The sequence below is a fragment of the Plectropomus leopardus genome, chromosome 10 (assembly GCF_008729295.1).
Source record: "Plectropomus leopardus isolate mb chromosome 10, YSFRI_Pleo_2.0, whole genome shotgun sequence".
NCBI classification, from domain to species: domain Eukaryota; kingdom Metazoa; phylum Chordata; class Actinopteri; order Perciformes; family Serranidae; genus Plectropomus; species Plectropomus leopardus.
In genome coordinates, this window is record NC_056472.1 from 27,185,893 (window position 1) to 27,204,528 (window position 18,636).

At 40.8% G+C, this 18,636-nt stretch overlaps 1 protein-coding gene across 1 annotated transcript in view; it reads right to left on the bottom strand.

Annotated features, from left to right (window-relative positions):
- Positions 1 to 668: 668 nt before the first annotated feature.
- Positions 669 to 18,636, bottom strand: part of klf7b (Kruppel-like factor 7b) — a 77,179-nt gene continuing 59,211 nt past the window's right edge. The window contains exons 3-4 of the mRNA XM_042494011.1: positions 9,551 to 9,674; positions 669 to 919 (exon numbers count right to left, since the gene is read on the bottom strand). Coding sequence (XP_042349945.1) covers positions 868 to 919; positions 9,551 to 9,674 — 176 coding nt within the window. The 3' untranslated portion in view covers positions 669 to 867. The remainder of the gene's footprint in view (positions 920 to 9,550; positions 9,675 to 18,636) is intronic.

Consider the following 18,636-nt stretch of genomic DNA (forward strand, 5'->3'; position numbering starts at 1 on the left):
GTCGCTGCGCATTTCTGTCAGATGGCCTGCGGAGGCGGCAGGCGTCTCAGTGAAGGTGAGAGATGCAAACACCCACTGGAGGAGAGCCTGAGAGCTGCAGCAGCACCCGCTGACCGAGGTCCCATGGGTGCATTGAAAACACCCAGCGTCCGCGCCCTGGGTCCGATTGTCAGCTATGCTAGAATCTGTACAGTCTCTCTCCTGCAGATTTGTTGTTGTTCTTCTCATAGATTACTGACTGCGGCAGATGGTGTTTTCTTATGTTCCGTGTATGAGAATCATTAAAAGAAAAAAGTTGAGAATTTGAGTTCAAAAATCCGGTAAAGCACTAACAACTGACTATATGGTTATTTAAAGTTTCCCCACTGAACTATCTCCTCACCTACAGTGACTTTATGGTTTAAACACACTGACTACAGAGAAAGAAAAAAAGGCGGCGTTAATGTTTTATCAAGCAAGTTAAGTATATGTTGGTTTGGCAGTGTCCAAGTCCCCAGAGCCACGTGAGAGCGGCCGGGGTTCACCGGGATGATGCATTCAAAGACGGGTGTGTTGAGTGTTCACAAGTGTGTGAGTGTGTAATTTTAAAGAAAAACAACAATCTAGCTACTCCTCGTTTTCCTCCGGTCCCAGTCTCCAATGAGAGATCACCGTCAGTCTGTCTGATCTTTATGACCCTCTCAGATGGATGCGCTGCCCTGCAGGCGTCATGGCCGCTGACTGGTTTATGGACGGGGTGAACAAGGCGGGCGGTTGGTAGCTCGACTGCCCATTCCTCTCCTCCTCCTCCTATCTCTCCTCCTCCTCCTCCTCCTCCTTTTTTCTCCTCTTGCTTCTTCCCCTCTCCCGCTCCTTTTCTTTTCGCCCTCAGATGTGCCTCTTCATGTGCAGGGCCAGGTGGTCCGACCGAGAGAAACACCTGCAGAGAGAAACAGAGAAAACATGTCGGGATTAATCATCTCAAATACGTGTGAAAATACAGGAAATGTTGAGATGAAACTTTATTAGCGCTTGGAAAGTGAGTCAGTGGAGAAGCAAAGACAAACAGGACACAGCAGGGGAAAAATATAATTAAAATTTGATTAAAGAAGAAAACAGGTTACATAAATGTAACTATAGTGGCTGTTTTAACATACCAGAGTACGTCTAGCGTCAGACGTTTAGCTGTCAGCTAATTTCAAAGTAAATATATACGTAGTATAAAGAATGAGAAAAATCGAGTAAGGTTGGAAGTTGGGGTGGTGGATGGGTAAAGCAAACACAGGACTTACACCCAGGAGATTGCTGATCATGTCCCGTGTATAATGGCGAAACCTAATATGTGTTCAGTGACGTCACATGAAATACATATTAACTAAAGTTACATGAAAAAAACGTATTTTAATCCAAACTACAGTTTTTCTTCCAGATGTTACGAAGTCTTGGTGACAAAACTTACAATTCTTGTGAACACAGAAATTTATTTTGAAAAACACTTTCATGTAATGAATGGAAATTGACATACTGTCCCTGAGTGTCCAAAAGTGATGCTAGAGGGGTACCTTAAGAGTCATACTTTAAACCACAGAGCCACTGACCACGCTGCCGTGTTTGACTAGTGGGGAGTGAGAACGTGCTGGAGTATCGTGAACGGGCTCGTGAAATACCCGCTGGCTCTGTGTATTTCTTGGAAACTCTCCATAATCTCAGGCCCCTTGAACTTCCCACTGGCTATGTGTATTTGCTGGAAATGCTCCATAGTTACAGCCCCACACACTGCACATTGGTACTGTGTACTGTGTAACTGTCCCCAGTGTGCTCTGATTTAAACGTAAGTGATCACTGACTTCGACACTCATGCAGAATTGTCACTCTGTTTGTTGGGCAGCTAAGCAACCTGTGATACAAACCTTAGACAGGCTGGAGATATATTTGCATTTTTAACCGCTGTGACGACACGTAGCAGCGTTGGAAGGAATTGTTCATATGCTTGGCAGTAGGTCACACCAGAGAACAGCTCTGGATTTGCATTATGTTAACCCTTTGAGACCTGAGAAAATGTCTTGATTTCTTTCAAAAACGTGGCAAAAGGCAATGAGCAACAACAGAAGAAATGACCCCGAAATTAGCAAGAAATTAGTAAAAAAAAAAATAGTACAAGAAAATTACCTGAAAATTACTTCATTAAACCAAACGAAAATCAAAAAAAGGAAAAATGCTTAAAATAATAATAATTCTGTAATATGATTTCAAAGATGTAATTATTATAATTAGCTATAAATGTAGTTTTCCCCTAGCTTTTTGATAATAATTTTCTAAATCTTGCTTTTCCCCCATGTCTTTGGAAGAAATCACACAAACAAACTTGGGGTTCAAAGGTTTAAACAGCTGTGAAAGGCCTCTGAAAGCAGCACAAGAAAAGTGATGTCTTGCTTTTCAAAGGGTTAACAATAACTTTGGCGACAATCCAGGAGGTTGTCAACTCTGGGATCACCACCGTTTAGGGCCTAAAAAGCAAATGTAATGCCATTGTAGATAGTTTGAATCACAACATTGTGACAATGGTGAGTAAGTTTTGCTTGTCCCTCCAACTCTGCCCGTACCATTCATGTGTGTATTGCATTTTGCGGACGTGTTGAATTATTTCTTGGCACAAACAACACTCTAAATGGTTGCAGGGGACATGAGGCAGCCATCATGCCCATGCGAACTCGTAATTAAAGTAAGTATCTTCAGCTTTAGTGACATAAGCTAACTACTTTGTTAGAGAGACCAAACAACCACAGTGTCTCACACAAAATTTAACACGAAACATTCAACAGCACTCTGTTTTCTAATTATTCAAGCCCTTTGGTTCAAACAGCAGTGAACCACAGTGGATAAAGTTTTAAAATTATGCATGCTCAGAAACAAAATGCAAACTTGCCCAGTGTGACTCCACCTCACCTGAGTGAGTTTCTGCTATGGGAGATGAAAATATTAATATTTCACCTCAAATGACTTCTGAGCTATCTAACAAGTTAGATTCTCTTTTAAAAAGCAGTTTCTATGGCTGCCACAGATGTTTCTTTAGACTCATATTTAAGCGAATAAGTATTACCAACCAGAAAAGCTAAAGGTAAGAGTATTACTTCAACGTAAAGCCACACAGAGAGGCTGGCAGAGTAAGACAGAGTTCACGGATTAACACACACATTCATTAATGCAGAGAGCTGCGGAGATTTTCAAACGCTTCATTATAAATGTACAGTGAATTTCAATAGTCTTACTTCATTATGTCACACCAGTGAAACCCAGACACAGAGACGAATACGGGCCAATCCAGGCTCACCGATTCCCTAAATACGACTCAAACACGACCATAAATCACAGCCAGACCTCTACAGCTCTGCAGTCAGTCCTCCAGCTCCGAGTGGAAATACTATTGTAGAAGCTAATTAGATATGCATCGTGAACATGGACACTAATGCAGACAGGCTGCCAGCACTCTCTGACGCTGGGCCATTTAACTCAGCGGTGACTGCACCTGGTGGGAGAGCGGCATAAAAGCAGGTGCTGCTGATGTATGATATAAGAATGGCGTTGTCACGAGTATTTTAATTTTATGACACCATTGTGAGGACATTAAAGCTGAGCATCCACAATAAAATGAATCACAAATGATATGACCAAAGGAGAGGCAAAACAAAACCTAGGCGAGAATAAAATGATAAATTAAAAATTCAATTTGCTGGAGGCTTTATTCATTATTAATTAGTCAAGGCTACTCAATGTAAGTGTGTGAGTGTTTGTGTGTGTGTGTGTGTGTGTGTGTGTTTAGGCAGGCTGTTTATCTATCCAAGCACGAGTAGACTGAGCTGAACACTAAAAGTACAATACAAAGTTGTTGTTTTTTTTCTTGTATGCTGCAGAAAAATAAGCAGAAATAAGCTTCTATTGTGATTTAACCTCTAAATGTCAGTCTTTAGGTCCTGCAGACGCCCCACAGTCAGAGTTCAATCATTAGGAAGCAACCTCACATTGAACAACCGGCTGAAAATGTTCAACTTGAGCAAGAAAATGTCCTCACAAATCAGCTTAAAGCAGAACTCCAAACAGCTGTCTGAAAATGTCAAAGTCCTGCACATAAAGCTGAGTGTCATACCGCAGCCAAGTGATGCTACTGAGCAATCATCTGACACACCTGCAGCGTATTAGCTGTGACCGCCACCTCTTTTTATTGTTTAAAACTGTTAGAAGTATCATATAGATATACTATATTACTCACTGGCTGTGTGGCTTGAAGGTTTGGTGGAAAAGAAATACAAATTGTAGTGACTGAAATCAAGTGTTTCATGAAATCAACACTATCTGATCCAAAAAGATGCCAATAAATGCAAGAAATTGTACAAAATCGGGGCTCAGCCCAAACCACAGGGGGGCCCTTTTCTCAGTAAAATCACTAGTTAAAATTAGTTAAACAAGCAGCCATTATTACTGAAGTCTCGCTTGTAAATGTAAAAACAATGGAAAATACAGTTTACAAAAGTAACTTGTATCAAAAACTGATGAATGTTCAAACATGGTCATTTAAATGCCTTCGAAACAAAAGTGTATTTGTCTAAAACAGGCAACCAAGACAAAACATTTAAGTTTTCTTAGTGCTGTTTTGGTGTTTTTTTTTCAGAAAATTATTTAAAAAGACAAAGTGCGGCTCTTGATGGGTCCATTCACACCAGTTTGTAAGCCTTCAGAGCATTACTGTGAACACGGTGTGAACGCACAGTTGAACTCTGCTCTCATCTCTGTTGTCTGTGATCCAGTGTTTCCCCTCAGCCCTCCGCTGGCCGTGTGCTACCTACTGTACACCTTCGCCAATCTGTGTGTGTCTGTGTGTGTGCGTGGCTGGACAGATGGCCATGCCAGTTACTGTGTCACTGTTGGGGTGCCGAGCAGCCAGACCAGCTGGTACCACCTCCCCTCCCCACACACTCCTCCTTCCCATCCTCCACTTCTCCTCCTCTAAACTCTCCCCTCTCCTCCTCACTTCTTTTTGTCCTCCTCCTCATCATCAGTCCTCCTCCTTCCAGCTCCATGGAAACATCAGGGGGTCCCCGCTTGATTAGGCAGGATTAATGACAGACTGCAGTGTGAGAGTGTGTGTGTGTGTGTGTGTGTGTGTGTGTGTGTGTGTGTGTGTGTGTGCGTGTGTGTGTGTGTGTTTGTTTCCCCTGGAGAAATTGTGTCAGATTGAACAGTCTATCTAATGTTAACCTCTCCATGGCTGCCACTTTTTGCCTTTCTCATGGTAATATTTGGTGAACTCCTCCCACCACAGATGTGTGTGTGTGTGTGTGTGTGTGTGTGTGTGTTACTGTAAGGATTGAGGTACGTCCTGGCTGTGTTAAGTACGTTTCCATCCACTTTGTAAATTGAGCATCAAAAGGCTTGAAGGGGAAATACTAGTATCTAGTATTTGGAATCACACCTGCACACGCTGCCTACCTACTGTAATCTCAATATGCAGCCAAAGTAGAGCTGGTTGTGTCCTAACATCATGGATGTATGAAGAGAACTGCACACAGCTTTGGTTTTGGGGCCGGATCATTCCTTTGAAAGTTGCTCAGTGGCACATAAAGCCAAAAAAGTTTGACATTTGGGTATAAAATCACTAGTCTAACTTCTACTTTAGCACTTTGCTAACTTGGATAAAGATAAAAGGATGTAATTATACGGCTCTTCTAGAATTACAAAATGTTATCAGACCGAATGCATTGAAGACCATGAATCCAATCCATCCGATAGCTGTTGAGATATCTCATTCTGGACTAAGTTGTGGACTGACATTACAATCTTGAATGCTATAATGTTGGCTAGGGTAAAAATAATAATGTGGAAAATTTGGTGTATTGATAAAGGTGAGATGTGAACGCTGCCAAAAGGAACAAATTTTTAAAAAGAAAACAAAGAATACATCTCTTCGTTGATAGTGTCCAGGTGTCTTTTCTGTCTGTGTAAGGACGGACACTTTTTAAAACTTGGAATTAGAGCCAACATATAATTCATGAGTTGAAACTCCTGTAGCATAATCCCAAAATAGGTTGTACAGAGCATTTAGAGTGCAGTTTGATGATTTTCTTTTAATACTACAATACCCATCAGCCTCAGCAGCCGTTGCTATGGCGAAGATGCTAGACAGCAGCCAAATCAGAGATTTATCAAATTATAAATGCTTAGGTGTTGCAATTGGTAACATCACATAGTGTCATTTTTAGTTTTAAACCAGGATTACTAGACCATGCAACAGAATTCATGCTCTGTGATTGGATGTTTGTTCTTGAAATGCCCCTTGGGAGTTGCAGTTTACATCTGTCGGTATATTTTTACATACACTGGCTTTTTCCTCTGATTTTTAACCACAGAAGCAGACATTTTCTACACAAATGTTCATCCTTTGCCGAGCTCCAGCTGTCAGTCACCAACACAGAAAATGAACATTTAACTCAGAAGCCCAAAAATAACTTCTCCCACTTCAATACTCTCTGTAGACTTTGAAGTACACAGAGTCTCAATTGTGAAACATCTTAAATTGTGTATCCAAGTGTGTCGTTGCTCCATCTGGACCTTTAAATGTTCGTGTACGACTTAGCATCTAAACGTCTTTGCATTCTTTATGCATGTGTGTGTTGTGTCTCTACACACTGTGTGTGTGTGTGTGTGTGTGTGTGTGTGTGTGTGTGTGTGTGTGCCAAGAAGGAGCTAATACAGTCCCAGCTCTCAGCCAGGATTAGAAGCTTCCAGCAGGTTTCTGGAGGGTTTTATGTCTAAAACCCAAACTAGAGGGAACCCACAACAGCCAATTACACTGTCTCCAGGGCAAACGTGAGTGTGTCTGTATGTGTGTGTGTGTGTGTGTGTGTGTGTGTGTGTGTGTGTTGTTCATCAGAAAGGTAGTGCAGGCACACACACATACAGAGCGAGTGTATGTTAAAGTGGAGCTGGCATCTGGTGCCACTCAATTAGCTGCGACCGGTCTGCCAATAGCCAGAATCCATTTAACTGCCAGCACAGGGGCATGAGTAAGCACACACACACACACACACACACACACACACACACACACACACACACACACACACACACACACACACACACACACACACACTCTACCTTGAGGACCAAACACCACAACAACAAAGATGATGTGATTTCCCTGGCTTTTGTCCACAAGGAGATTAAGTTTGCTTTTATTTCCAAACACACGTCCCATCATCTTTGTTTTTTTCTCTTTGCTTTCCACTGAGGTCAAACTGCAGCAGACAGGAGTTGACAAAAAAAAAACAATGCATAAAATCTTCCACAGCTGGCCAGATAACATGACTAGAAAGCCAATAATAAGCCAGCATCAACATAACGTTGCATTTCCGTGGCTGCCAAAAAATGTAAACCCATTAGGAACTTTTTTTGAGATAATAACCTTCCTTATCATTACACTGACTTAAGTCTTGAACCTTTATCTTCAGGAGTCCAGATAAGAACTCACCTGAGCTCCTCCTGTAAACCGCTGCTGAAGGAGGAAACTGTCTTTAAGAAAATGATCACGTCCCCTCTAAACTTCAAACGGACTCATTTGCAGTTTTTTGTCTCGAAAAGTGTTTCAGGAATTTTGTTTCCTTGTGCATAAGAAAATAGATATGAACTGAAGTGAACTGCTACGTGAGATGTATGTGGAGCAAACCTGAGTGAGAAAAAAGGTTTTATTTATCATTTATCAGAGCCTCTGTGCAAAGTACCTGCCTACTGTTGTGGATGCATTACCAAGCAATGCAAAGAAATGTACAAAGAAAGAGAGAACAGTTGCACTGTAATAATGTAGTCCCAAATGTCTGCACCACTCTATCGTTTTTAAAGGAGCAGTGTGTAGGAGTCAGATGGATCTGCATATGTTTTCACTACTGTATAATCACCTAAAAATTTGAATGTTGTGTTTTTGTTAACCTAGAATGAACCGTTTATATCTGTACTGGGAGTAGTTATCTACCATGGAGCCTGCCGTGTTAAACCACCGTGTTACTTATAGGGACTTTTGCATTTTTACATTGAAGTGTCAGCTTGAATTTGGTGGCGCAAATACACCTGAAGTTTCTCCTACACACTTGGAAAGAGAGGGGTGAGGCTAGAGTCACTGACAGCCAATCAAAATCCATCCGAATTGTTTGGCGCCATTGTTTTAAAGTGTTATCATTCATCAGTGTTGATGCTCACATCATTATTGTTATAGTTATTATTTGAATCATTGTTCTGTGGACAGCACTTTACTGTTATAACTTTGTTTTTTTCTGACAAGGAAAACTGTCCTCTGTGTTTAAACTTATCAATTACATCTGTAAAATCTTTAAAAATGTTAGCTGCAGACCAATGTTCAAGACCAACTAACAACGGCGACCTCGCCGCACTGCAGCGTGTTGCACGCTCACACTGGCAGCATTGTTGCTGTGAAGCTGCTGCAGGGCTGCCTGCTGCTATGACTTCTGTATTTCCACATTTATAAGCACACATTCAACTCATTTATGAAGTCGTACAACGTTTCACAATAAAATGCCTTGTGTCAACAACTGATGGGATTCTGTCAACAGAGACATTTTCAGAGGACTTTTATTTTGAAATGGAAGCAGGAAAGTTTGAGAAAAAGATATATTCCTATTTCCTTGTCTCTGACATATAAAGACATATAAAACATAATTTTCAATTCTTTATTTCTGCTGACAAACGTGCACAGAATACGGAAAAATTTGGTTTCTCTCCATGTGCTGCGGCTGACAGGCAACTGAGACGCAGCTGATGAGCGCTGCTCATGCAGGCAGCGTGGCTGCTCTAATATATTAACATGGATGCCAAAAAAAGAAAAAAACAGGTTCCACAACACTCACGCGCAGTTCAAGCAGGCAGTGTGTTACAGGCCTTACAATTTGCTGTTTTTCTCTAATTCATACACTTGTTAACTGAATATCTTTTTGTTTTGGACTGTAGGTTGGACAAACAATAAGTCTGAAGACTTTGGCAGGCTGTTGGAAATTGTGATGGGCATCTTTCACTATTTTCTCACATCCTCTAAGATTTCAAAAATTCAACTGATCAACCAAAAAAGGCCCTCTTTTAAAAAATTTAACATTTAAACTTGTCAGAAGAAGCCCAGGTGTTACTAATAACATTTAAGATGGCTTTGTTCCATTTAAGTGTCCCAGTAAGCCGTGACAGTGTGCCAGTGAGCAGCACGCACAAAACCAAGACCCTGAAACTGAATCAGTTAAATGAAATTTAGCCATCGTTCATTTTTTTGTTCACACTTGGGCTGTTGCCACTGTGATGTGTCCAAATGTTTTCTGTGAAAAAGGCAAATTGACAGTTAAAATCATTAGTTGCAGCCCTAATGTTGACAAAAAAGACCCAAATATACGATACACCGGCTGGCAGCTTGTTGGGAAATGCAGGTTAAACACGAGTCCTTCACAGATGAGGTGCATCAGCGTCCTCCAAATGTAAACTTACTGTATGTTTGTCATAGCTTTGTGTTGTCTGTGTGTGTGTTTACCTGTCGCAGTGGTTGCACTTGAATGGCTTCGCTCCGGTGTGTTTGCGGTAATGTCGCGTCAACTCGTCACTGCGGGCAAAACGCCATTCGCAGCCCTCCCATGAGCACTTGTAGGGCTTCTCACCTGAGAGAGGCAGAGAGAGAGAAAGAGAGGAGAAGGTGTCACATTTTATTACAATTTTTTACATCTAATTTCACACATCTACACTACAGCTGTTCACTAATATACAGGTAACAACCCCTGGCTCTTTCCAGGCCAAAACATACACACACACCCACACGCACACACTCACACACAGCCCAGGGGCCGGGCAGGCAGACCAGTTTTAACACAACACCCATTTCAATGAGCCAATACACTCAATTAGCTGTAAATGAAGTCTTTCAGCACTGTGGCGTGTTAATTCATAATCCTAAATTCACCCTGAAATGAATCTCCCCCTTTCCTGCCCACACACACACACACACACACACACACACACACACACACACACACACACACACACACACACACACACAGAGCCTGAGGTGGTGGGATCTGAAATGTAAATGAAGTTTCATCCCCCACTTCACCAGATGGGAGAAGAGATGGTCTATTGTTCTCAGCCTGTAGTTATCTCTCCATGATAGAAAGCCTTCCAGCTGTGTGTGCGTGTGTGTCTTATGGCTAGAGGTGTGTGTGGTGTGTGTGTGTGTGTGCGTGTGCATGTGTGTAAAAGCAGACTGTCTTCAGATGGGATGTGATGATGTCTGACTGTGTAAACGCCCCTGTGAGAGTGTGTTTCTCTCTGTGGGTGTGTATGGGGGGTCAGCAGATAAATCATTCACCACTGCAAAAAATAATACTATGACTAACAATAAGAAGAATAAAGGACTGTTTTCCATCTGTCCTCAATAAGCGACTTTAAAACTGAGTTTCAATTCAATTTCATTTCACTGTATCCCGAAATAAGTCTAATTAAAAGAGCAGTGAGTAAGATTAAGGGGGAATTAGTGCCATTTAGCGCTGAGATTGTAACCAGTTGAAACTTCTCCTAGTTAAAAATTGTTTAGTGTTTTTATCATTAGTGGAATTATTTGCGGAGGTCTCTTAACAAAAACATATGGACCAGGTTAATAATACTGGTAAAAACACTAAATAAAGCAGTTTCACAATACAAATCAGTGATTCTCAGATGCTGTTAAGTTTATCAGAAAATGAAAAATGAAGCTATGGATGTTCAGCAGGGGGACAACTTATTATAGTTGGTTATTTAAACCAGTAAAACACTAAATAAAACAGTTTAACATTAGTTATAGTTTTAACACTAGTTTTCTGATGCATTTGTTGCAAATGGACTGCTAAATATGGTGGCTGATGCAACATCATAACTGGGCCCATTTAGAGCCAGTGTTTAGTTTGTCCATTGTAGGCTACTGTAGAAACATGGTGGCTCAATATGGCAGACTCCTTGAATGAGGGCCCGCACCCTCGATAGAACGATATATCTTTCTAAGTTAATGAAAACACAGCAATTCTTATTTTCAGGTTATTATACAGTAAAGAAAACATAGGCCTATTATCAAATCATATAACATTTCTGCAAATATATTCCCCTAAATTTTACACACTGGACCTTTAAATGACCAGATCTATAACAGAGTTACTATATAGACATGAAATATATATCAAACTGCAAAAAAACCCAGAGTTTCTCAAACACAACTGTACTTGCAGACTAAATTTTTCATTTTTCACTGAATTGAACCCCCTGCTGCTCTAGGTTTTTCTGGGTCTTTTATAGGAAAATCTTTAAAGGTTTCTTTTCTGGCATGACCTTGTGTGTGAGTGTGTGTGTGTGTGTGTGTGTGTAGTTGGTGTGTTTCATTTTATTTTGGGTATATCCAAATGTATTCATTTTGGTTCAAAACCTGAAGGAGTGAGAGTGGCTCTGGGTTACAGAGAGGGTAGCTGCGTTGGTGGGACTGTGACTGGCACCATTGAGTAGATCAAACACAGTCCAGGACGTCCAGCTTGCAGTATGTGACAGCTTATCAGACACCAAAACACCGCACAGAGGTTTATGATCAAAAAAATGTATGATTTTGAAAAAAAATCAACATCGTTTTATGTTCTGTCTTCACAATAAAATAGTGGAATTATGCCGGAAATGTCCACAATTAATCGAAAGCCGTGTTTTGCTGCATGATGTTGCATTGATTTGCAGCAGAAATTGAGTCTGGTTTGACACTTTGACACTTCAAGAATTTAGAATATTGATGAAAAGGAAACCCTTTAAAACACAGACTTTTCTCCACTGCACACCCTGCGACTGGCTAAGCCACACTGCAGACCCCTGGTGTGTGACTGTGTTGTGTGAACTGGGGGGTGGTAACTATAATTGGGGTCTTAATGACTCTTAATGGGGAGTAATACAGCAGCTTACAGTCAGTTAGCCAGATGTCCTGGCAGCCCCGTCGCTCCCACTGCAGCACACACCAATCTTCTTAAGGAGACAAACACAAACACACACCGATCCAAAGCAAAGTGGAGCTAATGTGAAGCATTGCATAATTTGGTGGAAATGAAACTGAATGCAATAGAGAAGGACATGTTAACAAGTACACCTTCTAAAAAAAAAAAGAAAAAAAATTAGCATTTGACAAAGAATCATATTTTATTTAAGTATAACCAGTTTCCAGTCCTGCATTGCCTCCCATATCTTGTCATTATTTTTTTCCAAGCAGGTGCAGTGTTTTGCATAGTGATGTCTATAAGAAACAACCGAGCCAATGAGAATTTTATGGAAAGACTAACAATTTAGTTATCTTTCTGTGTAAGAGACAGAAAAATGATGCCAAACTTAACGAATAATAATAAGAAAAAAATGAATTGCTCCTGGCAACTCGAAGTTTCTCTGTTGAATGAAATTATGTTTATTGGGGCTCAACAATAAGAACTGCTTACTTGCCTGGGGCCAGTAAAATGCCACGTTGGGCTGGTGTAGTGTAGTGCAGAGTCATTTGACCCCGGTGTGAATGCTGATTGTACGCAGTCTGATTGCATTAAAAAGCCAGATGTTAGCAGTGTTGGCAGGGTTTTTTTGCAATGGGAATCAGGCTTAACTGGCAAACTATGACTAAAAATGATTACTCAGAGTAACAGAGGGGTTACTGTTGTTGTTTTTAATTATAGGAATGCACTAAGAAAAACATGATTATGTATTTTTTTCTAATTTTAAGATAAATGCACAAATGTCCATCGAGACACAGGTGCGGCTTCCCATTTTGACTCTCTTGTACCTTCTTTAACTTTCATGCTGTTTACCCATGAGCCCCCAACCTTACTACGAGGCATAACTTCTCCACTACATACCAACTTCTCTGAACTTTAATTGCCTTAATGCAGCACCTTGAATCATCCTGCCTGAATAACAGAGGCTGAAGAAAGTACACCTTCACATGGCCTTAATATCTGAGGTGCAGAGCAGCCCCGACAGCGAGGTGATGCAACGACACGTAAAAGATGATGTGCCACAGGAACATCCAACTGAGAATGATGCCCTCTTCCCCCTTTATTTCCCCCCAGTTCCTCTGTGTCTTTGATCGAAGTCGTCTTTTATCCACAGACACAAACGTGACTGCAAGGTGACGCAGGACTAAATGAATTCCAGATCATGAGCCGCGCTGCTCCGGGATTTGCATATTCAAATTCTCCAGTCAAATCTCATGCAGTCGGTTGCCGATTTCCTCAACGGGGATCTGGGTTTTGTTCACGTCTCATCATTGTGTGTTTTTGAAAGCAGTCAAGTCAGTTTTATTTATATAGCCCAAGATCAAAAATCACAAATTTGCCTCAGGGGGAGCCAGGCCTTCCTCTGCCACCTCGCCTACAGTTTATGATTGGTTGAGAGGACAAGACAAAATATAATAAAGTATTCTTTAAAGTCTCCAAGCAAGCCTCTGTTTCACTAGATTTGTAATTAATTAGGTTTTGTCATCGAGAGTTACTTTCATTGTATTTTCAAAACCTGAAACATGCTCTTAGGGATTTTCCGTCCACATTTTAGCTAAATCAGTATCTATTGCTATACTAAATTGTTGAAAAGTTGAGCGACAAAAGCAACATCAAAATTTCTCTACCATCAACATCAACTGTTGCCCTGAGTCTTCGAGGGGAACTTCAAACATTTTACAGACTGAAGTCTGTTAATGCATCTTTGGTAGTACTGCTGGGTGTGTGAAAAAAGTTGTATAAAGCCTTATTCAGCAGCCATATTGTCAATTGGGAAGTTGAGCAATTACTTAAAATGATGAAAAAGAGTAACAGAAGAGTTACGGGTCTTTTTTAAATGGTAGGATCTAGGGATGTCAGTCTGGCGCATTTTAAAGCACGACCCATTTACAGGTGGTGAAATTTTAATGTTTTGTGATGTAAATGACATGTAGCCGGCTAGCTGTGTTAAAATGTGGCCACTGCGTGAAAGAGCTGTGGCATCATATTCAACGTAATACTAGCAACCAAATAAAAGAAACATCTGTACTTTGATTTAAAGTTTTGTTGTTTTTAATTCACTGTGGAAGGTATTGTAGTTGTTTTACTTTTATTTCTTTTGTATGTATATATATATATACACATAAAATTGCCTTTAAAAAACGTCACTGACTTTTTTGTGCTCTCTTTTTAAAAAAAAGTGTCAGTTCAGGCACCATTTAGGCACTGGTACCATCTTTAAAGTGTTGTTTTAGCCAGATATCAGGAAAAAAACCCAAAAAAACCCAATATCCAACGCTAAAAGTACGTGCTTAAAAAAGTGCTTGAAAGTCCTTTCATTTGACTTGTCCCTGTCCATCCCAACTCTGGATGAATTAAGATGGGAAGAGACTTCTTTTATCCTGGAAGAGGGACCACTCCTCAGTTGCTCTCCCTGAGCCCCCCCCCCAACATTATAGGCTTTTTTTGGGGGGAGTTTTTACTTAGATGATGTGAGGGTCTGAGGACAGAGGGATGCTGTATGCTGTAAAGCCCTCTGAGGCAAACTGTGATTTGTGATAATGGGCTTCATAAATAAAAAAGGAATGCTACACACATTTATTCTTAGAGGTACAACAGGAAGTCCTCTTTTTGGTGTTAAGGCCCCCAATCCTCTGGTGCAGCTGTAAAAATGTGTGATCCTACAACAGATTTACTTCTAGCTCTGTAACGAAGCAGAAAATCCTCCTCGCTGAATCTTCAGCAGCAGTATCTGAATGTGTGAATCCTCCTACTCACTCCACAGAGTCTTCCTCACTCAGGACTGAATACAGGACCAATATTTCTAACATACAATAGCAAACCACTTGGCAGCTTATCCTGCTGGAGAAATGCTACACTCTCAACCTTCCTGTGTGTGTGTGTGTGTGTGTGTGTGTGTGTGATACGGGGTAAGAGTGGGGGCCGCAGGTGCCAGACAGGCGGCCGTTTCACACCCGTCTTCTGTAATTGGCCAGAGCACCCCATCTTCCTCCGATAGGACCCCCCTCAAACACACACACACATACATGCTATAACACACACACAGTTGGAGGAATGAAGCAAGGCCAGCCCGGGCCTGACGCCACAGCAACCATGATGCCAGCCAATTATAGCACGGCAAGGCAAGGATGCGTGATAAAGTCACCTAGCAACTGAGAGAAAGAGAGAGAGGGGGGTGAGTGAGAGAGAGAGAGAGAGATTAACAGGCATGGACAATCAACCAGCTACCAACCAATTATGGAAGAGTGTGATGCAGTTGCTTGGCAACCTAAACTGAATGAGCAAGTGGGAGAGCGAGTGAGAGAGAGCGAGCAGGTTGGAGGTTGGATTCAGTGGGTGTAGAGGAGTACGGAGGTATATATGTGAGCAGAGGTCTGAGGTTACAGCGGGGTTTTTCCTGAATCCACATGAGGCTGCGCTACCTGCTGAGGGTGGGGGCAGGGCGGGGGCTGAGGTCTCGGGAAGTCAGACTCAAGCTGAAGTGGGTTTTTTTTAATGTTTAAACCATGAACTGCATCTCACATAATTTTACTTTGCATCACAGCTAGCCATTTTGCAAACAATGTGTGAAATTAGGTTTTTTGTGTTTTTGTTTTACTGTCTCGCTCTTGAAAACAATAATTGTCACTCAATACGTTATCATTCTGAGCTGCAGCGAATGTACAACTGCCAGATATCATCATTTCTGAACATTAGTAACATTCACAAAAATCAATGCAAACTTGTTCTCTAATGATGGATTATAAACCTCAGTGAATCAGTTGGCTGCCAGGGGAAATAGAAAAACAGACTTATATACATTTTAAAAAAGAAAAAGACTGTTAGGGAACACACACTACACATTAGAGTTAAATGTTCTGTAGGATATCCGGAGAAAATAGAAGATTCAGAGGTCGCTTACACGCAGCTCTCAACATGGAGCTGGCCGAACCAGCGGCTAGAAGCTAACAGTACTAACAACAGCTACAGTGCTGACAGACCTGACGATCACAAAACACCAGTTGCAGTTGACAGAAGTGAATGGAAACCAATGGCTGCTAGAAACAGTTGAAAAGTTAATAAAAAATAATTCCAAAACTGTGTAAAAGCCGGGGATGCAATTACTTTTATTGACAATTATTCTGTTGATTATTTCGATAAGTTGTTGTTTGGTCTATAACAATGTCAGAAAATGATTTTAGTGTCAATCAGTGTTTCCCAAAATCCAAGAGGATGTCTTCAAGTGTCCACAAACTAAAGATATTCAGTTTACTGAGTTAAGAAACATAAAATATTCACATTTAATTTTTTTCTTTTTTTTTTTTGAAAAATGGATACAACCGGGACATCGATTATCAAATAATTTGGCAATTAATGTATTAGCTGACGACTAATTGATTAATCTTTGTAGCAGATTCTTTATGATTTATAGGTTGTCTGCGGACAGCCCTCAACATGGAGGTGGCTGAGCCGGCTGCTAGCAACTAACGGTGCTAACATCACGAACTGCTACTACTAACTGCTAATAACGTTTATAAATTCAGGGTTGTTTCTATGACAACACGTTTCCAATATCATCAGTAACTGCCGTATGATTGCACTGAGACACACATGTACACGTGGCCAGACCACCTTACCACAACAAACCACAGAGAAGCTCAGATTACCACACACACAGGCAACGTGACTTCATTTTCGGCTCCAGAAGCCGTTATTTACTATATTTTTACGTAGAAAATAGTGGTTTGTTCGCTGCTGTATTAATGCTCTGAATATCACATGGAGAACCCTTAAAGAACTGCTAAGGATCAGAAAAGTCTGGTAGTGATATTTAAACGGTTGCATAAAATAAAGCAATTCAATATATAAATCACTCATGACTTCCAAAAATAACAACTTTTGTTTGCAAACATTAAATTTCAATTAAAAATGTTGACAAGCATGTAGGTCTTCAAAATGTGCCGCAACAAAAATCAGTTGGTTTGAATTTGGATATGTGGCTGAGTGAGAAGTTTGGAGAATATTACCCAAATCAAATTCAGACATTTGCTCTTAAGTTTTATTCTATTTTGAATGAATGTCGTGTTTGATGTTGTTTTATGGTGTTCGTATCAAAGCGTCTTTATTGTTTCATTTAAGAGATTCTGTTTTTGTGTTTGTTTTTACTCAAATCTGTTAGAAAGATGGCTTTTATATAAAAAAGGGGGTTTATATTTATGCATAATGAGGTCTTTTAGAGTCATTTTTTATTTTTTATTTTGTGTATTGTCACTGTTGTTTGGGTTTTTCCTTTACTTTGTTTGGAAACATTAGAGCTGCCATTCGACGTGTGTGTAAACCAGACAGCGAAGGAGTTGTTTGAAGGTGTATTTCATTACTGCCGGAGCGAGGCTCGTAGTTTCCACCCTGCATGTCTGTCTTCGTGCTTCGCTATTCTAAACATGTCTCTGTTTTATTCCTGTAATGGAAGCACATCATCATCTGACAGCAGCTACAGTGTATTCCAGCTCACCCACATCCAAATATTGTATCAGGTACAAGTTTAAATTGCAGCAAAAGGTGCCTTCACACTGACGTCTATTTCATTGAGTACAGCTAAGACAAAACACTCTTACACTCCTTCCAAACTGCTCTGCTATCTCGAGTGCCAAGTAGCAGTTAAGTATATTGTTTTGGACTGCAGCTTGAATAACAAGGAGGATACAATTATAAGCCAAGCAGTGTTTTTAGAGATAAAATCAGATCCGAGAGAGTGAAAAAAACAACCAGAAAAACCCTGGCTCAGACTCAGAACAGCACTGCCTGGGTACTTTAGAGATTTACTGAATTAATTTGTGCATCTATTAATGTTACAACTTTCCCTAATTGAGCGTTTTTATATTAGAAAATAAACTCCACATCATAGCTGCAGCTCAGAGATATGGTTTGGATATGAACAGAGGAATATTATTTCCAACATTAGGTGGGATTGCGGCTCATGTGCAGTAAACTCCTGACAGAGCTCCCTATAATGATGTTTCTAATGGCCTCTGGTGTGCACTATGTGACAGTAAGTGTATTGATGCTGTGCAGGCTTTCTGCAGTTGCTCCTCCCTGTAGTCTCTGCTACGTTAATCCCTCCCTACATGTATGTTCAATGATTTATGGTCATAATAACCCAAAAAGAGGATTAAGCTAATTAAACCACAGTGCTGCGCTTGTAGTGAACACATCGGGAGGGAATACACCGCCCCCACAATTATACCACACACACACACACACACACACACACACACACACACACACACACACACACACACACACACACACACAAGGACTCACTGAAGAAGCTGCAGTGTCTCCAGGGTGTCTTTTTTTCTCCACAAATGATTCTGCCTTTAAAAGCTCATCGCTGGTTAGCATGACTCGACTGCAGAATCATCAGAAGATTAAAGATACTGCAGCTAGCGGCCAGGCTACCAGAAAGCTAACCCCTCCGCTCTGGATTAGCTATAATAAAGCTACAGCCGTGGGTTCCCCCGGCTATGCTAGGTGCTGCCCTGGAAATGTAATGCTACACTTAAAGCCACGCAATGGTCGCTGGGATCATATAAGCTTGTAACACGCTGGATTA